Source organism: Microplitis mediator, chromosome 9, assembly GCF_029852145.1.
Source record: "Microplitis mediator isolate UGA2020A chromosome 9, iyMicMedi2.1, whole genome shotgun sequence".
Taxonomy (NCBI): Eukaryota; Metazoa; Arthropoda; class Insecta; order Hymenoptera; family Braconidae; genus Microplitis; species Microplitis mediator.
Window position 1 is genome coordinate 134,607 of NC_079977.1, and position 26,065 is coordinate 160,671.

Here is a 26,065-nt window from a genome sequence, read left to right on the forward strand (position 1 = left end):
AAAAAATACATTCCACAAAAAATGTAATATAATTTTTTTTTTTTTAGACTCGCGCTTTATTAAATTAAAAAAGTTTTATATTTTATATTTTTTTGTTATAACTTTTCCTAGCAAACGTTGATACACTGGCCTAGTTGTAGTTTATTGTTTTTTTTCCAGTACTCGTTGATTTTTTCTTTTTTATACAAATGAAACTCTAGCATTATCGATTGTTACACCAAGTGTAAGTAAAATAAATATCGATACACATATACTTTGTAAAGATTAAAATGAAAATCGTAGATGATTAAAATCTCGAGTTTGAAACGTATAATGAAAAAAAATAATAGCAAGAAATATCTCGAGTTGACTTGACGCAACTGAACGTAAAAAAATTTCTAAAAATTATAAAGAAAATAAAAATTTAAACTGGATGAATTTATTTTTGTAGCAATTGTTTAGTGGTTAACCACATAAATACCAGAATAATAAGATAACCTGAGGTATTTTACAGTTTGTGGTTTCACTCACGTTACTTGCAAGATATACTACTATATTGCTTGAGTATCTTATTTAACTTATATATAAAATAAATATTTAAATGGTATGTGGGTAGAGTGGGTGTTAAGTGATGGATTATTTTTGGTAGGAGGTAGGAGGACACTTGACGAATTCAATACATATATGATTCACGATGTAAACCACGTGGCTCTAAGAAAACATCCTGAGTTGGTACAAATAAAATTAACTAAGATAAAATTAAAAAACAGTTTCCTTTTTAATGCTGTCTATATTCCGGCCTATAAATTTATTATTTCTGATTAAAAAATAATAATTTAAAGAAAAAAATAAAAATGATAAATGTAAAAAATTTTTTCTTTGATAATGACAAAAAAAAGTTTTAATTACAATAAAATATAAGAAATATTTTTTTTGTACAATGTAATTTTATTATTTTTATTTAACCAGTATTTTAGTCTCTAGTCTCATTGACTTTCATTATTACAGCTACTTTGCAAACTCATTCAATTCACACCACAGCTGTAGTGATATCAGAATAACGCATAATTTTACCCCATATATATATAAAAATAAAATTAATTTTGCATTCATAATCCTCTCACTGTCTTATTACCATTTAAATTCATTCATCACTGGCATTTTATTTTTTTAATAAAAAATAATAAAAGCGTTTCTTTTTTTTTTTTTTAAACAAATAAAGTAAAACATAGAAATGTAATTAAATGAAAAAAAAAAAAAAATTTTCAAGAAAACATGTCAGTTTAATTTTTAAACTGAGTAATAAAACAAAGAAAAAAAATGATGATAAACTTTGTACAATATCTGCTTTATTATTTATTGTTTATTTTTTTTTTTTTTTGTCCAAGTGAATTAACGTATAACTTGAGAAAATACTTAGCCACTCCCCTTATCCAAAGAACTATCTTATCTTTCCAACAAAGTTTAATTCTACTAAACCAAGAAGAACTGGCAGTTCTAGTTCTAGTTGCTTCTGTAACTCTGGGGGGTGTCCTGTGGTAAACTATAACGACGAAAGACGAGAAATATATATACATATACATATATAACGAATAAGAATGTGGTAGACTACAAAGAAACAAGTGTAAATGTAGCTAGGTAAAATATGCTGGACACTCCACCACGTTCTATTATATTGCATAACATATGTTAAAGTGAATTAGACTAGAATTGAGTTTACTAATGAACCTTCTCACAATTTAACATTAACAGACATTTATATACATTCCTTTTACAAGCACGTTTCTTACATACATATTTAATAATAAAGCATAAAGAACATTTTATTTAAGTGCACACTTGTAAAAATACTAATTAAAAAAAATTTATTTTTAATTAGAGACTAAAATTATTTTTTCCTTCATTTCGGTCATGTTTTTTTTCTTTATATTTTTTTTAGTCATTAAATAGTAAAAATGGAATTTTAATAAATTTATTCTATTTTACACGGTTTAAAGAGAATTAAAAATGATATCTTTTATTTAATGTAAAATTTATTATTTAATCGATAGTCGATAATCAATATCTGTCGCATGATTTTTTAAACCTTAAATCCGATTATAGAGTCATTTATTTTTAAATATACTACCAGACATTATTTATTATTTATATGAATCTTAGTCATATAAAATTTATATGTCTATTAGCTATAATATTATTTACTATATAGTTTATTAAACTAAAATTATTTAACATTTGAATTGACACGATCTCGACATGAATCACAAAAGCGAAAGTTTAAAAAAATAGTAAAATGTAGGAATCGATCCACTTTACGTGTAATACCTTGACTGGTGAGATGAAATAAAAAATGGCTGGCCTGAAGCCTCACTAATCCTGTGGGATAAGGCTCACCCCATTGCATTAACATAGTCCTAGGGATGAGCCCTTGCCTCGTTTCCAGGTGCTTTGAGAAACGACCTGATAAGAACCAACCGACAATCACAACGACGACAACAATGACAATGACAATGACAATGACAATATATATCTATATATTATTTAACCATACATAAAAGGATCTAAGCTTTTTGATTGTTGATAATACAAAGGAGTAAAGATTTTAGGTGTCGGTTAAAACCAAGTGAGGTAATTGTATTTGCATAGAGTTTTAGCGCAAGGTGGATTTGTTTCCTAGATTAGCCCATCATTTTCCTCCTCTACATATTCTATGTGTTTACTGACAAATAAATACACAGTATACATATGTATATGTATATACGTATAAGCTGTGTGCTGTGTACTCAGTGATTGGGGATCGGGAATTCGAGATTCGGGATCCAGGATTGGGGATAATCGAAGTGAATCCCTTACTCACAGTTTAGTCAATAATAGTCAGTACTGGCGCAAAGAGACTGAGAGAAAAGATAATTTGGCTGCCCCTCTCATCAACAGTTTCACTCTCAATCAACTCTAAAACCAGACCTTAACTTTCAGATGCTCTTTATTTACTCATTTATTATTTTCTTTATTTGAAAGCTAATTTCTCTATTATATTGAATTTATTTTTATATATTACCTATACATAAGTTCGATAACTAGATTTTTTCAATGATTATTTGTCAAAAATTACAGTAATAATAATAAAGTTTTTTTGCAAAAAGAAAAAGTTAATTGTCGACTCAACTACCACCAAAAAGTCATTATTAACTTAGAGAATTTATATCCGCGGTAAGAGACCAAATGTTTTCGTCGTAAAGATTTATTTGTGGGTCTCTCTAACTCTCTCTCTTATTCTCTTCGAGTTGATACTTTTTGATTTATTGCCGATAATTAAAGCGCCGAGTTGTTTTAACAAAGAAACAATTCCAGAAAATCAAACAAAGACCGATATACTTTTATCCATCTTGATATATATATATATATATATATACATATACATCCAGAAAAAGTTTATATAGGAAAGGATGTTACCAAATAAGACTGAGAAAATCTGTAAAACGGCAACTTTAAATTACCCACGCTCTAAAACTTGTCCCATTTATCTTTTTATTTTCAAATTATAGCTCTTTGTTTTTTCTAATAAAATTTACTCAGGAAACTCTTTTTTAAAATATTATTTCATTTCCGTTTTAATATTTATTACTAACAGGAAATCATTAATTATAAATATAAAGACAAACATTCAGAGAACGATAAAAAATAATTACCAATTTATATGTACGTGTATATATATCTAAATAAATAGAGTAATGTTATAAGATTGTGTGAACGTGGGAGAAATAGCGATACTGAAATCGGAGATTCCCGGTTGAGAAAATGTATTGCAAATAAGATTACGAGGCATCCAGAATCTCGAATCTTGAGTAGAGAGAAAGCTTTTCTTCCCTGGTCTTAAACTATTTTTTAGGCAATAGAGAAGAGAAACGAAACTGTCTCGCATACTTTGCTGCAAAACCTTAACCCAAAGATTTACCCTCTAAAAAAAAAATATATATATATATACAAATAGAAAGACAATCCAATGGGGATAACTGAAATTCCAATGCGATTCACCCTTCAAACTTAATGCTTAAGCTATAGTACATAGTTTTTTTTTTATTTATTTTATATTTTTTAAGATCGCTAAGAGAAGAGGCCATTACGTTGGCTACTTAGCTACTAGGTTGGGTAGTAAGGTAAAGTCACCCTTTTAGTTTTACTGAGTAAAGTCGTCCTCAGTCCTCAGTCCTCAGTCTTTTGCTCCCAATATCTACAACTTCCTCAACTGCTTTATACCTTTCTACCTTTACCATCTACTTGTACGTTTACCTCTGAGCCTCTGAACCTCTAAACCCCTGAACTTCTCAACCTCCTTCTTGTCTATTCGTACGCCTTTTTGATCACGGATCTTCAATAATTACGAAATTACTTTTTCCGGTAAAAAGGTTTACTGAAAATTTTTCTTATAATGTCAGCATTAAACTTTTTATCATTTTATTTTTTTTACTTTATATTAATTTTTTATGAAACATAAAATTTAAGTTAAAAGCGTATAAAGCACAAGATATTATGAAAATTAATATTTGAGTTATTCTTTATGTTTGTAAGATACATTTTATTTTAAATATTTGTATTTAATTAATATTTTAGTAGAAGGAATAAACTTTTGAGTATTTAAGATTTTCTCAAATATAAATATATATTCAAAGATAAATTTGTAAAATCGGTCAAAATTTTATAAAATTTATTAAAAATGTGAATATAAATTGAGTATTATTAAAAAAAACTACCGTATTAAATTGAATGAAAAGTACAGATAAGAAATAAAAATAATTTCAGCATAATTAATGGAATGAAATAAAAATTCGTGATGTATATTTAGGTCACACGATGATAAAAATAAAATAATAAAAAAATAGGCTTTCAGAACATCCATCTCGGTAATTTCACTCATGAAAATTGAATGTTGCTTCTGAGGCACTAATTAATGTGTAAATGATGAATTAAAAAAAATAAAAAGGGAACGGTATTCCATAGTTGGCTGTTGGCTCACGCGATGCTAAAAGAGAGACGCTAAAATCTGCAGTGTGCGTCAAAAGGATCAAAGAAAATCTGCTTTCATTTTTACTCCTGCAGTATTATATGAGTAATAAATAAATTATTACATATAAACGTAAGAAATTTTATTAAAAAATATTTATTGAATTTTTACTAAAATTATTAATTAACAAAATTGATTTAATTTACTCGAATAAAATGAATATCCAAATAAATAGGATGATAATTCAGTTAATAATAGATAATATATAGATGTAACGAATTTTAGGTGATACGTGAATAATTTGATTTTGTGAAAATAATAATTAGCTAATGGAAATCAGTACTTAGTCGTTAACCGTAAAAGTGAAGAGAGGGTAAAAGCGTTGGAGATAATAGTAGAAAATTTAAATGTATCGTTGGAATTATCTTTTGAATGGGACGGGACGAGGAACGAACAACTGAGGAGAGGGTAAAAGTTAAGGGTAGAATGGAGAGTGGAGAGTGGAGAGGGTGAACAACGCATGTCTGTGTCTCGTAATTCACTTTTGTTTTTGTCCAGAGTACACTACAACCAGAAGGAGACTTTTACCCCGAGAGCCCAAGAGCACAACAACACCCAAGTCACCTATACTATAAAATACTAGTCGGTATTATACTTGTATATATTTCTTGTAGTAGTTGGTCGTAGGTCGTTGTCGTCTTTGTCGTAGTCAAGCTTTTCAAATCCCCTGACTGTCTTTCCGATTTACACACAGTAAAAAAATAAAAATAAAAATAAAAATAAAAAAAAAGTCATGTAGAAGTAGTCAGTCTCAAGGTCTAATCTGCAACAGCTCAAATGACTCACGATAAATCTCACGAACCAACGACTTTTACAAATTTACTACTACTATAAACCCTCTATCCTTTCTATCACCACAATCTAACGTGATAGCATTTACTTTATTTCTTTGGTAATTGTTTACTCAAACAATCTTTTAGTCTTTGTTTATTACATATTAATTTTAAAAACTTATATTATAATTCATGACGGTTAGAAAAAATTTTCAACATGACATGACAAAAGTACATCATATATATACAGATATTTTAATTATGTAAAAAGTATAAAGCCACACTAAAAACATGACGAATTTATTTCGTCACGTCAATATAATGTAGATTTAGCTCGTTAGTAAAATCGTTTCATTAATCTTCAGCACCCTTCGCGAATCACCAGTGCCGTAATTCCTATAATTCAATTAACTTGAGCTATCCCCACAGCCTTCCTTCCTCTCAAGTATCCACCATTTTCTTTGGCTCTTACCCTGCACCTCCTGCACCTCCTATACCTCCTTCACTTCCTTCACCTCCATAAGACCCTTCATTTCTCTCATCTGCACTGTTATCATCAAGGGTGAACCGCTTGTGTACGCGAGACTTATTTACGGATTGTGTCATGAAATTGAGAGACAGTTAAGTCCCCCTTAGATACTCAAATACTCACTCTCTATATAAATATATACATACAAGTAATTTCTTCTCTCTTGTCATCTTTAAATCCTTGCTGTCACAAATCGTATATCAAAGAGTCATACCGACATTCCAACATACCGACACACTGTCAGACTTTTTTTTTTTTCTTCTTTTTTGAGTTACTCTCTTTACATTTTTATTTAATCATCTCTAAAATTTTTTCCTTTACCACTCGTCTTTATCAACACTAAATAATTCTCTTCTCATATTACAACTCATATACAAACATTTTTAGACACATGTCAGTGAATAAATTACTAATTAATAATAAAAATAAAAAATTTTGTATTTTTTTTGACAAGTAAGAACTGTTTTGGTGATCCATGGATCTTGCAAGCTAACGGCTTTATTTATTTATTATTAGACGTTCTAGTCGTAAAAAAGGCATTTTGTAAAGTTATATTCCAAGTTATCACGTTATAAAAACGGAAATTTCGTGACAAAAGTGAATAGTACAAGACGCCTTTGAATCGTTTTTACGTGTTTGTACACCATAAATATGCACTCGATTGCTTTATTATATACAAAGTATATGGCTGGATGTAAGATACACACACATACACACACATTTTGGATTCAATGTTATCATAGTGACAACTTGTCACTGTCATATTTTATAACTATATCATGTATATATGTAGCATGTCTGTTTATCATGTAAAAACGAAATACATAAACAAGATTTTTTAAAAGTTATACATTTGTCATTGTCGTTGGTAATTTTTTGGTATTAATAAAATTAATGAATTAAGATTTTTATTATTATTACATGCTAAAGCTCTACCAAAAATTACTGAAAAATCTACAAGAAAATTTTAAAAAAAGCTGAGTCACGCAAACGATCAAACCCTTCAGTACTCTTTTATTTTATCCTCTGTCAAGTCTTATTTTATTTTATCAAAAACCTCTTCTATTTGGAAAATAAATAACGAGGGATTGTATGTCATCCGAAAACAAAAAAAAAAAAAAAAAAAAAAATGACAATAGAAAGAAAGAAAGAAAAGGGCATAAAGATGGCTGACTGTGAAGACGATAATTTACAGAAGAACGATTTCGATAGACAAAAACAAAAGTTTATCGAAGCGGAAGCCACACTGGGAACTGAGATGAAGAAGAAGGTGCGCAACAGAAGACGAAGAAGATAAAGTTTTTGGTTGCAGCGTCAATGAACCATAATACCCGGTACTACTCATTTGACCTAATAACTTTGTTAAACTTTTTGAGACATTTCTAACTCAATTGAACGTTAAATCATTTATTTCAACAACTTCTTTCTTTCATTTTTTTTCTTCTTCTTCTTCTTCTTCTTCTTCATCTTTTTCTTATATACTTTTACTTGATTATAAAAAAGTGGCATAAACTTGTCACTAATAATAAATGACAGATATCTACTTATATAAAATCAATAAATAAATAAGAATATAAAAAAAAGTATTGCTGCACGAATGCAAGTTGACAGTGCGATCAAATGCTTATCGAAACAATAAAAGACATAATGGTTTTTTAAAATACTCGAGCTGTAAGAATGGAAAACTGACAAGCTGAAAGAGTTGAGCGGGCATAGAAAAACAAAAACAATGTAGTAAAAGAAGTTGAGGAAAATAAAAATATAAAATCTAAAGTTGTGATGGCAACAAAAGAAGAGATGAACAGGAAAATGGACGAAACGTGCTTTGAGTTCTTTGTACTGTACCGAGTAAACCCGTCACATTCGAAGCGAATCTTGCTGTATTACACTTGCGGTTCGCTCTTATTTCTTCTTCTTTACCTGTCAATATATATATATATACATATAGAAAGAAAGAAAAGAGAGTATGTAAGTATACCTATGTCAATTTTCATATCGACAGAGTATGAAAAATAAAATGCTGCATCGAATATAGACGATACTTAATACTTTATTTCGAAAATCGCGCATCAGTTAAAATGCTTACATGTCCCTGTATTCTATAGTCTTTTTTTTAATTTTACTATGATTGATAAAAAAAATTGGGGCAGTAAAAATTTTTTATCAAATATTGATAGAAAAAAAAAATAAAAATACCTATATATTTATCGAAATTGAAATAACGATTATTGTAAATTTATTTCCTCGCTTTTTCATCATTTTAAAAGCCAACAAAAAGAAAAAAGAAAGGAAAAAAAATGTATCCTAATAGTAGAAATCGTTTTTCGGTGTGCATTGCCAAGCCCGTAACTCAATGTGAAGACGCAGAGCCCAACCAAACACGCACCCAGTTTCATTCTATCCGCTTCGTTGATTAAGTCACGAACTTACAATGCTATACTTGTATTATATATTCCGTATTCAGTATTCTGTATTCTGTATTCTGTATATTGTTGTCCTACTGCAGAGCTCACAGTATACATTTATAAACATATGTATATACAACAAACAACAGTAATATTTATTACCTCTCTCTAATGTCGACAAGGCCATCGCGATCCTTGATCTATGTCTATTCAAAATATGCAACCGCAACCACAAATATTTTCATGTCTATGAAAATTTTATTCTTTCATTGAATCAATTATTTCTGTTGCAATTTCCTTGTATTATTTAATTGTCGAAATAAATAGATAGAAAAAGAAAAAAATTAAAAATGACATAATATCCCCAGTGACCTTTGTGACTAACTGGTTGGATAAATGAATAGAAATACTATACTATGGTGAATGTCGACATAGTAGTGAGGAGTGAGGAGGCTTCGAGCCGTTGCCTCATGACTCCCATGAGACGTCTCGGATGCTTGTCCAAATTAGTCTATATTTGGAGTTGCTAGTTTTAGGGGTAAAGATTAGATCACAGCTCACAGCTCACAGCTCACGGTCCCTGTATTTAGTTAGTGTTGTGTGTTAATAAGGGAATATTAACTTATTTTTATTAAGTAACTAAGTGTCAAATGTATGTAACATACTTTTATTTTTTTTTATTTTTAGTCGCAACTCCACTCCATGTTTGTCACGTTTTCTGACATGCCGCGTCAAATCTAATTTTTTTTAATGAATTTAAAAACAACTGGGTCGTATTTCGTTTACACACTTATTAGATTAAAATTTTATATCATTTTTGTAATAAAAGTATCAATTTTTCAAGTTATCTCTCGGAAGCTGTTAATAAAAGAAAAATAAAAAAATTGTCATAACCATTTTTTTTTTCACAACTTACGGAAAGTATAATAAAAGGTTTAATGAACTGATTACGACATCGGAATTGACGACGTACTCGTAAACACTCGTTAAATCCATTTTTTTTTTTTCAGCAACTGCAGTTTTTTTTTCTTTTTTTATTATGATGGCAAGTAAAACCGCCCTCTTTGTTCTCCTTCGCGGCATTTCAATCTCTTTCTCTATCGTTTTTACTGCTCGCGACTCGATCTCTCGAAACGGATAACCTCCGTTCATTAAACCGATTTCCGACGGTACCTCAGCTCATTCCCGTGAGCAGATTGCCTGCTTCCTCACTTATCGTTCCAATATTCCGATCTCCATCCAACCCTCGTCCAAAAACCCCTTATTCTTTTTTTATACTTTTTTTTTAACTTTTTTTTTCCTCTCTAGACTTTCGATCTCGGCAGCATGACGAAGGACTTTAATATATAATAAGTGTATGTCGACAGAATATAAAACGTCTTGGCTTTAACTTTTGTATCAGTTAAAAATCTGAATGTCAACATTTATCATTCTCTATGTAACATTAGTCTTGTTGCAATTTGCTATTTATACTCAAACTATTTTAGATATTTATACAATAGACAGTTTATTTAGTAAAAATAAATTTTTACAATTCGACAGTCGTGGTTTCAACTGAGGTACCAAAATAAAAGAAAAAAACTGCAATTAATTAAATTTACAATTAAACTCAATCAGCAAGCGATCGATATGTTATTTTTTTTTTTCTCAAATTCCCTAAAACTAATATAACAAATTTTAATTTTATACTTTTTGCAATATGTAATTAATCATTGGGAAAGTTTATAATGTTAACGAACAGGAAGCTTTTTTATTTTAAAAGCAAATAATTGTTTGAAATGTGGTTTCAAAGGTATTCTCTTATTAGAAACGGGAATACCGATTTAAAAATAAAATAATAAGAATAAAAATAAAACGGAAAAATAAATTGACGAGTTTATTTGCTTGGTCTTGACGTTAAGTTTATTGAACCACTTTACCTTTCTATGAAAGCTTGATTATACAGATGGTATGTAATAGCAAATCCGTTTAACCGGCTGGTTACACGATGTTCGGTCATAATTTACAAAAAAAAAAAAAAAAAAAAAAAAAGAATTGAGATTTAAAATTAAGACTTGAGAGCTAAAGTATAATTTGTAACAAATTGGAATTACGGTTTATCAGATCGCTGATATAAGGAACAACTTTTTTACAAAAAAAAATATAACCAAAGAAAGTAATGGACATAAAGCAAGTATGGGTTTTTTTGTTGTTCAGCTAGTAAAGTACTTTAGTGTACGAGTTTCGTTTGAAAGTAATGCTAAAAGCTGCCCTCACTACGTCACTACCCAGGGTACCTACCTCGGGTACCTCATGAGGATTCATAGACACAAAAGAAAGAGTGTAAAAGAACTAAATATGAAACTAAAGTAGACAACGTATAAAACATATACATACATATAAGTAGAAAAATTAACTGCTGGCTTGGGAATTTGCCAAATTTTTTTTAGACAAATTTTTCAGCTTTTAAATGTTTACTGACTTAATTCATAACTTTTTTGCATAATATGTACCAAGAAAAATAATATGCTTATAATATTTTCAGTTTAAAAAATAAATATGTATGGAGTGAATTTTGTTTAAAGTCGTGATATTTTGAATTGAATGCACAAAAATAGTTTGTTATTCCATTAGATTATAAAATAATGAAGCATGAAAATATAATTTATCATTCTGGGTTGAATGTATTGAGTTTGAAATTCGTAAAAGCAGAACTCATTCACCGAGAAAATCTTAAACCTCCCTCTATATACATATAAATACCACGACCTTTTGCCGCATTCACTTGTCGCACTGCATAAGCTTTTCTATTTTATTTTCATCGGGTTACTCGTGTGCCACCACGCTCGATTTATTTCACCAACTTTAAAGTTCATAACATATGCAATACGATAAATAGAATAATTTTCAGATAAAATAACCGCAACACACAAAATATATCTATCTATATAGAGATACACACACACACACACACATTTAGATATTCGCAGCACATATTCAAAATAATTTATAGTCTTGCAAATAAAAAAAAATTACATAAAATAATTTTTGTTAATTATTACGATTATTATTTTAAGCTCATGAATTAACTGTACAGTGGCGTAAATAATAAATAAAAAATAAAATACACCGGTATTATTTTTTTTTTTTTTAATACCAAAGAATGAAGAGAACTTGTCACATTTATTATTATTTTTTTGTCTTTATTGTTATTGACTGTAGAAGCGATAATGAGGCAGTGGGTAACAAAGCCAGAAATTTTATATGACGTACTTTGAAGTGAGATACTCATACGTATAACGAGAGACAACAAAGAGAAAATGCAACAACAAAAAAATCTTGACATATACAGATAGACTTATTTGAGAATGTGGACGGAAGTGCTATTACAAGTAAAAGAAATAAAAGATGTGAATGAAAAAAAATGATAAAAAATGTGTACGAAAAATGTATCCCTGTATAGTGTAAGTGAACGCAAAAGCCATAAAGCTTCGGGAAATCTTTTCATTATCGTCCTACCTACTAAGTGATACGTATATCATACTAAGCGGCCATTTCGTTGGAATTATCCACAAGAATAAAAAAGAAAAATCAAATAAAACTCTACTAAGGGGACATTTTTTTTTTCTCACCCTCAAACGTATCGACATCACCCTACTCGGTCAAATTCTCACGCTATACATACTTTGCACATATATATGTGGACGCGTAACTAAGTACATACGAGGATAAAAGTAGTCGTTACGTTTCGTTCTCGCTCGACTATCGGAAATCTTTTCTTCTGTTATTTTACTTTTTTACTTTTTTCTCTTAGTGTTTTCTGTTTTAGCTCCTTCAGTGCCTTTATACGCGATTCTAAATGCTTGTCACGATACAAACTACCAAACATTTTTTTATTTTTATTTTATTTCATTTTTTCAGTCGATGTCTAGTTTTTTTTTCTTTCTTGTTTCTATTTTTCAAACGTAGAATTAAACGAGTAGATTTAACGAGTCGTTAAAAATTTTTTTCGCCGGAAGTTATTAAAAAAATATGAAAAAACGCTTAATGGGAGTTGAGATTAAAACTATGTCATTGGTTTGTCGATAACTTTTGACGTTTAACCATTAACTTGAGACGTGAGACTGTAAAAAAAACTTTTTTTTTTTTTTTAATTATGAGTATTAATTGTTTTTTCTTCTTTATGGAATTGTACGAGTATTCAATTTTAAATACTTCCATACGTTTGTAATAAAAAAATTTTCTACCCCACTTAAAATATACATATTGATAAGGATAGTATTGAAATATTTATTATTCAAAGTTAGGAAAGCATTAGATAAACTATAATAAAGTATAGGCCGGTGAGGCCGGTTAGACAAAATGTGAATTGGGCGTGGAAAGTACTCGTGAGAAAGAGACAGAGGGAGCCACAAATCGCTCGAGGGGCTTAGTTCTATTTGAGAAGTTAAGTTTTCAAGAGAGGACATTTAAGGCTAGTAAAATGGATAACGACCGAAGGGGAATTGACCCCATACGGGCCTAAGCTACTAAAAGTTGAGCCAGCCTCGAATTTTACGGTTGAGAATAATGGGCCGGTGTTTTATGACACCGTAACTCTCTTTACTTCACTGTCTCTTCCCTACATAGAGATGTATATATATATATGATAGGAAAAAAAGAAAAAAAACTAGAAACAAGAATAAATAACTAAATCCGCGATGCCTATCAGAGAATCGTATTATTAACTGCCGTCAAAGTGCATCTTATGCTCCAGTAACCCAACAAAAAGATAAAACATAAAAAGTTATCTTTTTTATACTTTTAACGATTAATTAAACTGATTAATTTTACGAGGAGATTAATATAGAAGGTTATAATATATAATATAGGTAATTTTATAAGTTCTTATCGTTGATATTAAAGTTAAAATGCTCGTGAAATCTTAGAGAGCACTTTCCTTACCCCAGTAGTAGTAGTAACGGCAGTAGCAGCAGCAGACTATACTACTTGTACATACCACCAAATAGATCCTCTTCTCTCATCATCTTATTTTATTTTTCGTTATTACTCATACATATATCGTCGTATTTAGGTGGGTCGTTAAATGGACTTTTACCAGTATCTTGATATATTCTCGTGAGTCATTTAGTAATAAACCTGATGATATTTTCACCAAATAAAATAATTTATATATTTTTTATATTTTATCGTTATTAGATTTTTAAAAATAAAATTAATTTAATAGACACCCCAGTATTTACAACAAAAGGACCCAATGAAAGAAATCTTTGTAATAAAACTCCACTTAAAATAAATTAATTAAAGTTTCAAAGATTACGAAGCTTGTATAGTGTATAGATGTATATAACAACATGGAAAAGTTTTGGTTGGCATTGTCTAATATATATCTGAAGCAACAACTCGGCAGCAAGGTGTTGAGGATTATAAAGCTTCGCGTAATATCCGAGGAAGTTGATGATGATAAAAGCCTAACGTAAATTCCAAAGTGAGGCAAAGCAGTTGAGAGTAAAGCTCAAACCCGCGACTGGGTTCGTAATATCGAAAGTCACGGCTTTACTATGTTATGTGGATATATATATAGAATCCTAGCAGAAGAGCGTTTTGGTTGAGAGGCAGTTATTTGGTGCATGGTACTATCGTATTCCCGTATCTGCACTATGACGACGAGCAAACTCGTTGAGCCATGGGATTGGATCTTTTGGAATGTGCGTCTGATCCCAGGGTGTTTCACTAAAATCCCAAAGATATCATGGTGTGTATCATCATTGTATGTATTTGTAGTGGTATGATGCTGTGATATTCTCCACGTCCTCAACTCTATAGAACTAAAAAGGTGTTGAGTATCACGATGGTGTGATGGTGTATATATATAGCGCGGTGATGTGAGAAGCTAGTGGCTTTTATACTATTTTCCACCCTCGTCTTACCGTCATTTCCACTTTCAGACTTTCTCTTTCTTATTTATCCTATACCCTTTTTCATTCTCTTTTATCCTCTCTTACCAATGCCACGTGTTTTACGTCAGGGAATCCCAATGATTTCCCGTGTGCTTTCACCACCGTCTGTACATGCGTTAAAGAACAAAATATTCAAACTTTAATCTATGCAATACTACGTGAGATGTATGAATTTTTATTTTCTTCTTCTTCTTCTTCTTCTTTGTTTATTATTGAATTTATTTTTTTTTCTCTACCCAGGTATTTTCGGTGAATGTTATTGCGTAACTTAAGTTTGAATCGACAGTAAAAGTAAATGTCGTAAACACACTTTAGCCTCTTGGTGAGTTACGACACTATTTCAGCCTAAACTCGCTAAACTTTATTTTTTTATTTTTCAAGTGATCTCTGTTTGCGCACTTAAAAGTTAAATCGTTTTAAATAAACAATGTATTTTTATTTTTTTGTATATACCATTTAAAATATATATTATTACAAATAATTAATTCTCTATAGAGTCGAATAATCCCTACATTAACTTGATTAAATAAAAACGAAAAAAAAAATTAATCGGTGCGTATTAATCGGCGAGTTTGGTGAGGGTAAGGATAAGAATAAAGATAAGGGTCGGTCGGTTTTTAGAACAATGGATGTTTTCAGGATGCGATTTAACGATATCACCCCTATTGTCTTGCGTGTACCAAGTACCAACTACCAACTACCAACTGTCGTGTATACCTTCTATACAACTAAACATTATACTGAAGATTTTAGTTTTCATCGAGTGACAACGACTAGAACGACTCTGAGTACAACAGTTTAAGTTATCTACAGAGGATGAGACTCCAGGATGTTTTATACGCTCAAACAAATCTGTTGTTAGGCCCATTTAGTAAATAATACACCAACGAACCAACCCTCTTAAAGTTTAGTTGTGCATCTTCATCAACTATCGATCGTTTTCATCCGTCGTCGTTGTCATTGTCGTATTCGTTTTTCTCATCCGCGTCGTTCTCGTCCTCGATGCCATTTATATATCTATATATAGATAACGGGACGGATTTCTTGATGCAGTAGAAATAATTAATCGACACACCGTCGTCTGTTTCAAACCATTATCCTCTTTTGGACTTGTATATGGGTAAATTATCTGACAGCTAAATGTCGATGAACTCAAAATGCTCAGAACTAAAATCGACAACCAACATATATATAAAAAATAACGAATTTTGTGTAATGTTAAAATATAGTAAATTATTTAATGTTAATTGTAAAATCGAGAGACCGCAAGCGAACAAATTCAAAGGAAATTGATCCTTTTTCTCTTGTTATATATTTTCATTTCTTTTTCGTCTCAGTTTTATAGTTATGTCGACTGAATAAAAAGTATGTATATATAGAATCAAGGAATGGTTGAATAATTAAAGGGTTTCTGGCTGTTGCGAACAGGTATAACGGTAATGCCGTACTACTACTATGATATCCTAAAACGAATGACTTGAATATAAATTGAGCTTGCATCATATATACATATATACATTTATACATTAATACATATATATAACGTCTTAGTTTGTGAATATCAGGCATGAGGTACCATCAGACCATCTAACTTTACACCAAAAGTTTCTTCGAGTTTCCATCGTGGAACATCGAAAATACTCGAGCGAATGTAAATTCATCCGTGACTTGATTTCATTCGTGATCAGATATCACCAACTAAATCTGGATTATATGGTGTATGTACCGTGAAAATTTACTTGGTAATAACTGTATAAGTGACACCTGGATTATGATATTTATTATTAAAATGAATTATTTATATGCTTGATTTTATTTATATTTAAATTAAATCATCAGTTTCCAAAATGCTCATATTGATAGTTTACATTTTAATGTAAAAATGATTTTTCAATAAAAGTTTCAGTCATAAATTCATTTATTATATGCTAAAAAAAAAAAAATTTATTGACAAATATTTTTAGAGAAGACTCTAAATAGGAAATAACGATATTGTAAGTTTAAAAAAAAAAAAAAATTTTATGGATAAAACTTAGAATGGGATTTATATATTATATTGTTGGAAAAAACTAGTTAATCCATGAAAATTTGTTTCGCCCCTTGTATATCTATAATATTTGATATGTTATCAGGGTTAGAATAAAAAAAGAATAAAACTTTTAGAATGGAGATCATCACAATGTAGAACGTGATAGTAATATGTGCGGATTTTCTCAACGATTGATCAGCCTGCATAGAATATCAATGCATAAGTTATGATTATATATCTATATCTATATACATAAACATATGTTTTTTTTTTTTTTTTATTTTCCTCGGTATAAATTTCGATCTACTTCCACTAATGGAAAATAATCTTGACAAAGAACGGGGATCATCGTGGTTGTAATAACACGATAAGGAGAATTATGTGACTCGGCAGGTGCCAATTTATATGCTAATAAGTATTTTTATGATTTTATAAAAGAATTGAGAACTCGATCAGACTTTGCTAGAAATTTACCGAAAAAAAAAAAATTGATTTTTTTTTATCAATATAATTAGTTTTGTAAATGATTACAAATATAAAAATATAACTCAATATAATCAAAGTTTGGTCATAGGTCGTATTTTAAAAATATTCTTTGAGATAAATAATAAATTATTCTTTATCATAAAATATTTAGGTGTCTGGGATTGGGAAAATCGATTTTATCTCAATGCCAAATAAAATAATCGATTTAATATTTAAAAGCATTAAAGTTTTATTGTAAATTAGAGTTGAAAATTTCGGTAAACTTTAAAAGTGCTTCATGAATAAATTCTTATCACGTATTTGTGCGTGAAATTAACCCGAGTAATAACATTTTAAAATAATTAGTGCCCAGTAAGGGCGAAGGTTTAACCCTTTAAAGTCTTGATCTGTAGGATCAACAACATAATCCAGGCAACATCAAAATTTAATTTTCTGTCCGTTGAATTCACGCGCGAGCAAAAAATACATATAAGTTTATATATATTCTTTATATCTCTTGATTTATGTCTAAAAATAATATTTAAAAAACTTTTCACATATCCAACGATATGAGACTGTCATTGTGACTTTATAATCTGACGGCTTGTCACTGGACATCACAAATTGAAAAGATATGGAGGTAAAGCTATAAATTCTTAACACCGTCATTTTTATATTTTCGTTTCAATATAAAAAAATTTAATTTTAAATTCATTTTTCACAATCAGATATTAAAAATTAAAACTCATTACTATTCTCAATAATTTGGTTTAATATCTTGGAAAATATCTGACCGATTAAATTTTATTCACAGTGAAATTAAAATCGATTTTATTAAACTAAAATAACTTTTAAACATTTTATCTGACTGGAGAAAATGAAAATAATAATAATAATAATGATTATAATTAAAAAGTAAAAAAAATTGTTAATAGCTTGAAAATAAACGCGCACGAATTTAACACTGATTGTCTGTCTGTCTGTCTCTCATTTTCACGCTCACCCTAACTCTAATGATACCAAATAGTTGAGATATTTTTCCTCACTAACTGCTAAGTCACGTTACACATCTTTTATCATTATCTATATATAATCAACTATTTTCTTCTTGGATTTCTTCCTTGATTACCAAAAAGAGAAAAAACAGTAATTGTTAAATCTATAATTAATTATCAAACTAAATGAAAAAAAAAAAAAAAGAAAATAATTGTTTAAATAATTATTAGAAGGGATGTTAATTGTAATAAAATATTAATGATAAATTATAGATTTAATGATATATTTGTAATAAAATAAAACTGTAGAAATAATATTGAAATTATTGAATAACAGAAAATAAGAGTAAGATGGCGCCATCTCGATAATGAATAGAAGGTAACTTCGGTTTTCGAGAGTATCAGTCTTGCCCGGCCGATAAATCTGTAGAATTTTCGTTATCAACACGAGCGAAGTTATCGAGATATCAGCGTATGATAACAAGTTATGTGATGAACTATACCCCCGTCGATGTATTTTTCTGAATTGAAAATAAGATTCCCTACAATTTATAACGGCATAGTTAAAAACACTGACTCGACTTAATTACAGCTTGAAAAATATAGACCAAGTGTCTAAAACCAACAAATGCAAATCTACAGGCCTTATTTCATGAAAATGTATACGCATGGCTATGAACCCAAATGTACCCACTGCCTAGGGGCTAAGAAACCATTATTTTGGAATCTTTTGATATTTTTTCTGCTAGAAAAAAGAACAAAATCTACAGACCAAAATCACCCGAATACATAAACGTAGCCAGCCCTTAATTCTACGTCATCAAACGCGTATTCATGGAACGAAAAAACAAATTTTTTACCGAGTTTTTGAAAAATACATAGACAGTGTCATCTGCCTCTGTTTGCTCGACGTCGATTACTCAAAAAATAAATTGTTTTCCAGAGGTTTTGCATTTTTTTTATATTAAAGGACACCATAAGGAACAAAAAACGTTTGGATTGTGATGAGTTATTCCCAACAGAAGAAAAGTTACAGGCCACTCTTCATAGGAAATCATGAACAGCCTCATCCTCATTTATCTTAATTTATCCTGATATGGGTCTGAATTCAAAAAATAAATTTTTCTTAGGACTTTTTATGGTTCCTCCTACTAAAGGACACCATAAGGAACAAAAAACGTTCATATTGTGCTGAGTTATTCCCAACAGGAGCAAAGTTACGGGCTACTCTCCATAGGAAATTATGAACAGCCTCATCCTCATTTATCTTAATTTATCTTGATATGGGTCTGAATTCAAAAAATGAATTTTTCTTAGGACTTTTTATGGTTCCTCCTACTAAAGGACACCATAAGGAACAAAAAACGTTTGTATTGTGCTGAGTTATTCCCAACAGGAGCAAAGTTACGGGCTACTCTCCATAGAAAGACATGGACTGCATCCTTCCTGGCCGGATGCAGCATCATAAGTCCAAAAAAGAATTTTTCTCCGGACTTTATTGAGTTTCTATTACTAAAGAATACTATAAGGAACAAAAAACGATAATATTGTATGGAATTCTTTATATGGCGTTGATTAAAGGAACACACAAAAAAAAAGAAAAAGTATGAAGATCAATAATTAGCCAGACGAATGGAAAAGTGAATTAAATTTAGTCAAGTAACTTATACGACAATTGAATTTTCAAAGTAATTATCTCGAGTGACATTTCAATTGATTAACTCGACTGTTGATTTCACTTCTCAATTATCAACTATAGCTATATGTATATTGTATATACTGAGCTTTCTCTCTATTATAAAGTTTAGTGACAATCGTTTGCTAATTTAGCAACAAATAAATAAATTTCAATAGAGCAAATAGTTGAATAGAAATAACTATTATCATTATCGTTGGGAATCTACCTATAGATATATCTGCATAGTAAATACAAACATAGTGTACAACCAATCGCTTAACTTTTTTTATTTTCTTCATCTGTATCAACAGAGTCTGCTCGATTCATCAAATATCCCTAGCAGTCTAATGGAGCTTTAAATATATACGCACACAAACCCGCAATGTGCGTTCCTAATCATTTCGTTAATCAAAATTATTTTTTACTTCATTTCATTATTTACTTTATTTTCAATCAATAATTTACTAATGATCTTTCTACTCTTATCATAATACATTATTTCTTTTTTTTTTCTGTTTTGGAATGATCTGATGATAAATGAAACTTGTACTGCACTATGCTGTACAATTATATAAGCCCTCGACGGATTTTTCTAAATCATTTTTCTATTGTCATTTAAGATGATTAATAATTGGATCACTTGCTTTCTGACAGTTGGACATGCGATCTATATTAAATATATAAGGGTGGATCAAGTCATTAGTAATAAAAAAATGAGGCCAATATAATTAAATTACGAGGTAAATTTTTTAAATAATTGAAGGAAATAAAAAATTATGCTACTGCAATGTGTAAAAATAAACCATAGCATTTTTTATCAAGACGATGGAATCTTGACTATCGATTCCACGATACAAGTTACGTATATATTATATCCTAGTATCTCTTTCTTTCTCTTTCTCAAGACTGGATCGGACATTAATCGACGCGCAAACCGCTTTATAGATAACATCTTTACGCGTCGGTTGTCGGTTGTCGGCTGGTTGATGCAATCATTGCGGGAAAAAGACTAATTTTAAAGCTCATCGATTAATATATTGAATTATAATTATATAATACCTGAATTTTATGCTCTCGATAATTATAATATTTTTTAAATCGTATATGTTATTAATGAGCAATAAATATGCCAAGTTATTAATTAATAATAAAATTGATAATTATTTTTATCAGGAATATAAATATGATTGAAAAAAAATAATAATAGAATGATAGGGAAAAGTAAATTTACATGATATGAATATAATAAAGAGTGAGTTGAGGGCGAGCGAGCTTATGGACGAGTGTACTTGTAGTAGAGCTATATACTACATACTATATATACTATATATACTATATACCACTACCTGTTGAACAGAAAGTTCAAACCCTCGGTGGCCTACAAGACACTTACACATTTACTTCCCTAAATTATATTCTATTCAACGCAATTATCTTGTATGCTTATTTATCATCTTACTCTCTATTATTATTATCATTATAATTATTAATATTATCATTCGAGCTTATGAAAACCATTTATATATCCCATAATTATCTTTGTTATAATGTAATAAGAAATGACTTTAATTAAATATTATTATAAAAGTCATTATATTATTAAACTAAATTTAATTAACTACTAAATTGATAATATTAATACCAAAATGTATATTTATGAGTTTATGTCCATATATTTAGGGATTATAAATATATTATAGACGTAAATGTCATTTATATAGAAAATATATTCATCAGTCTAACTGATTACGTCGAGATTTCAGCTACGAGCTACAATTCCCCTTGCATTTATGTATAATATCAATTGGAGGATACCAGGATCCTAATACGATTCCACAACTATAATTTAGACCGTTCTGTTGCATAGAGTCAGGGAATTGGGGAGAATCGACCCTAAAAGGACCAACAGACAAAATTCTATTGGCTCAATGATATCTTTTACAAATATCTTTAAATTAGAAAACACTCCAATTATTTTCATTATTTATTTTAACGATTTCATTGAAATACTTTCAGTAATTTATTTTAAAATGGAAATTAAATATTAGTTTTATTATAATTTCCTTGGGATAACAAACATTGCGTTGGTTAATTATTTGCTAAAGTTTTGTATGAAAAGGACTTGAGCTAGTAGTTTAGTTTTAAACTCAATCACCCGTTTTATTTATACTAAATTATTACGGATACTTGGGTCTATTAGCAGCAGAATATTTTTTTTAATGAGAATAGAGACACGTGTGTGATTGTGCAGGAAGATCTAAATAAAAGTTTGTAAGCATCTGACACTGTTAGCATTTAATTACTGCAGAATAGAATATTAACATAAGCCACACGTTTAAATATATATATAATTAGGGTATTTACTGTATGCAATTGAGCGATAAATTAATTAGTTACCGTCTGAAGCAACAGCTTTATTAACATTTAAATACTCGCGTAAACTTTACTGCTGTTATAACATTTCTCATTAAAAAAAAAACTGTATATTCAAAATTATCAACGAAATAATTTTTGGAATATACAGTTTATGGGTCAATAATTTTAATTGTATTACTTGGGTATTTATATCATCTATTTTATTTTGTTGTTATTACCGAAGTAATGCCAATGTTAAAGTTTCTCAACTCCTACAATGCCAATTATTTGGATAATAGCGTACAAGTATGAATAAGCGTCAAACTCAATTTCTTTTCTCATTAAAATATATTTTTTAAAACTTTTTTTTACTAAGTACACAATGATTATTTATTTTATTTATTCTTTGATCACACATTTAATAAAACAAATTAGTAGCTGACGCCTATCCGTTTAAAACTAATAAAAAGTATGACAAATAATTGGCTTCATCTTTTATTAATCATAAAAAAAAGTAATATTATTTTTTAAATTTAAATACCGATAATTTATAAAGATATGATTCTTTGTTTGATTTTATTTCCGACCAATAAACTTTTTAATATTTTATCAAAGGCGATACCGGATGTTAATTTATTTGCAGCTGATATAAGATAAAAGTAATTTACATTCTAACAAAGAAATATAGACAAACTATTATTTATTTTATTTTGGTAGTATTGAAAAAAAATTGAATATACACACAAGTATATTTACAAAAGAATATAGATATATAATAAAAGCGTACAGGAAGACGTCTTGTTAAACGGCGCCAAACGTCTAAATGAATAAATGCAGCTCAACAATTTATTCAAGTTTATGTACTCCATTCACGCCTTCATAATTCAACCGATACAATATGTACTACGTTTATTATTATAATTAAATGGTTATATTTTGTCAAGACTAATTTTGTATTTTATATACATCAACTTAAAATTTTCCCTAATTTTGAATAAATGATAAATAAGCAAAGATAATTGTATATTTTAAATAGCTATAAATTAATCGTTTAAAAGGACTATAATTTTATTTTTTAAGGTAAGGCCTTGTTTGATACAACCAAATACACGACCCGTTCAATAATTTTGTTTTTCTCTTTCTTTCCTTATACACGTATAGATATATTACATAATGTGTTAACCCTCTGTAATAAAACCTGTAATAATGAAATATGATACCTGGGTTTAACATACATGACCAAAACAGCAACAACAGAATGAGTATATATCTATATTAGGGTGGCTCAAAAAAACCGACTATTTTTTTTTTTTCCATCTCGCATGAAAATTTGTTGGTTTACGATGTTTTAAGAAGCCTCTCCACAAATCAGCTCGATAAAAATTTTTTAAGAGGTCGCTCACGAATTTTGAAAATATCAAAAATGATCGAAATTCGGATTTTTATTTAAAAAATTTTTTTTTTCTCGTGGCAGCAATAGTTTATATTTGTAAAATCATGACTATGCTGAAAATTTCAGCCCAAAATTTTAATATTTAAACGGCGCTCAAGAATTTTGAATGTTTCCGAGTGCTGTCTTTTTGACGTTTTTGAGCGACCCTTAAATATTAATAATAAAGCTTCTCGATTTTTTCACCATCAATTGGCATGACAATGAATGAAAATATAACCCGAGAAATAGAAATAATAAGTTATTTACATACTTTTTTATTTTTTAATCCAATTTGTAGATTTTTTCGCTTATTCAAAACTTACCAAATTTTATTGTTTAAGACTGTCCTGTATATTTTTGGTTATGCAAAAGTTATATTTAAGTGGAATGACAATAATTGAGTTATAAAAACTAATTCAAACTATTAGTTACATATTATCAGTTAATATTCGAAATTCTTGAGCGCCGTTTGAATATTTTAATTTTGGGCTGAAATTTTCAGCATAGTCATGATTTTACAAATATAAACTATTGCTGCCACGAGAAAAAAAAAAATTTTTTAATAAAAATCCGAATTTCGATCATTTTTGATATTTTCAAAATTCGTGAGCGACCTCTTAAAAATTTTTTATCGAGCTGATTTGTGGAGAGGCTTCTTAAAACATCGTAAACCAACAAATTTTCATGCGAGATGGAAAAAAAAAAAATAGTCGGTTTTTTTGAGCCACCCTAATCTATATATATATATACAAAGAAGGAGTTGGAAAGGGTTATCAGCTTGAAGGATCATGTCAAAAAGGATTGCAATTCAACGGCAAAGTTTAAGGTAAAGTCTCTCTTTACCCTCTTGTCTACCTACTACCAAATTTTCCCGAGCCATTATATATTCTAAATCCTTCAGGCAAGACCCAAGACTTTTCAAAATTCTCTTTGATATTATTCTGATTCATCTTCCTTCCTTATATTTCTCCTACCATCAAGCTCGTGCTCACACTATTTTACACTTAAATAAATCCATAAATTCGTTTCCATTATTATGGGCCTTTTATACCGTCATTTGGCTTTAGATTTATAATTTTTAATCGTTTGATTGAATAAATATATAAATAATAAATTGATTACCTTGCAAAAAAAGCTGCTGCAGCGCTGGCCTGTGCGGGTGTACCAGGAGAACCACTAACAGTATAACCATATTTTGTTTCTTGAAACAATGGTAAAACACAGTTTGATTTTTGATAACCGTACCGATTACTATTATTATAATGATGATTATTGTAGTAATAATAATTATGATCACTATATTTACTATTATCACAATGTGTAGCACTTTTATCTGTTACTTTAGATGTATAATTTAGTGATGATTTAACATGACCTTTATCATGACTGGTATTATTACTAGCAGTAGCAGTACCAGTGGTAGTACCAGTACCAGTACCAGAACCAGCAGGAACCTTTTCAGGGATTGCATATTGATGTGTTTTATCATGTATCCCAGCTGGTTTATCGATAACACCATAAGACTTAAATCCCTTAAGCTCACGATAATACTTAATATTGTCGGATTTATAACCAACCACGTGGCCAATAACTCCTTGCCCATCATGATTATTACATTTTTTTGTATAATCTTTTTCATGTTTATGTATCATAGATTCACGATTAACGCGTACTTTGTCATTATCACTTTTTATTTTGTTATCATTATTATTTTTCATCATTATTGTTGTTTTATCAACTCCGATAGCTGTTGATACTCCAGATGCTCCTGTTGTTACTTTTGACGTATTATGACAATCAATAAATTTAAAATCAGAGCTTTTTATTTTTTTATCATTTTTATCAAGAATATCAGGACAAATAACTCCGCTGACATTGACACCCAAAATAATACCCCCGTTGAAATTATTACGACAAGATTGATCGGTTTTAGTTGTTGTTATTGATGATGTTGATTGTTCTGTAAGATGTTGTTGAAATTGAAATTGAGACTGAAGCTGAAGCTGAGACTGAGGCTGTTTAACATTTTCAGTGGTAATTTTTTCAATATCATCAGTTTTAATTCGATTTAAATGAACGTCTTGTTGTTGATGTTGTTGGTGTGGTTGCGGTTGTTGTTGTTGTTGTTGTTTATGTGTTTGACGATGACGTGTCATGACACCACGTGTTACTTCTCGCGCAGTTGGCGTGATACTGACTAGATTAACAGGCGTCTCGCCGACACTCCCGCACCGTATCCCCACTTGTCGTCGTCCCTTCTCTTCCTGTTTGTGTATTAATCACAAAGGATATTTTGTTACATTTTTTTTTTTTTTAAATTGATTAATTAATTTTAACAAACATTTATAGACTATTTTATTGAATAAGCAAATGACAGTAAATTGATTAGCTTTTCGAGGTATACAAAAAATAGTTAAACTCTCT

The 26,065-nt window shown here is 29.5% G+C and overlaps 1 protein-coding gene across 3 annotated transcripts in view; it reads right to left on the reverse strand.

The window, feature by feature from the left end:
- Window positions 1-26,065, reverse strand: part of LOC130675069 (uncharacterized) — a 126,493-nt gene that overhangs the window by 59,229 nt on the left and 41,199 nt on the right. For all 3 annotated transcript variants that reach the window (XR_008991201.1, XM_057480534.1, XM_057480533.1), the window contains exon 5: window positions 24,764-25,905. Coding sequence is in view for 2 of the 3 variants with exons in the window: in XM_057480534.1 (XP_057336517.1) it covers window positions 24,764-25,905 (1,142 nt within the window). In the remaining variant the exon portion in view is untranslated. The remainder of the gene's footprint in view (window positions 1-24,763; window positions 25,906-26,065) is intronic.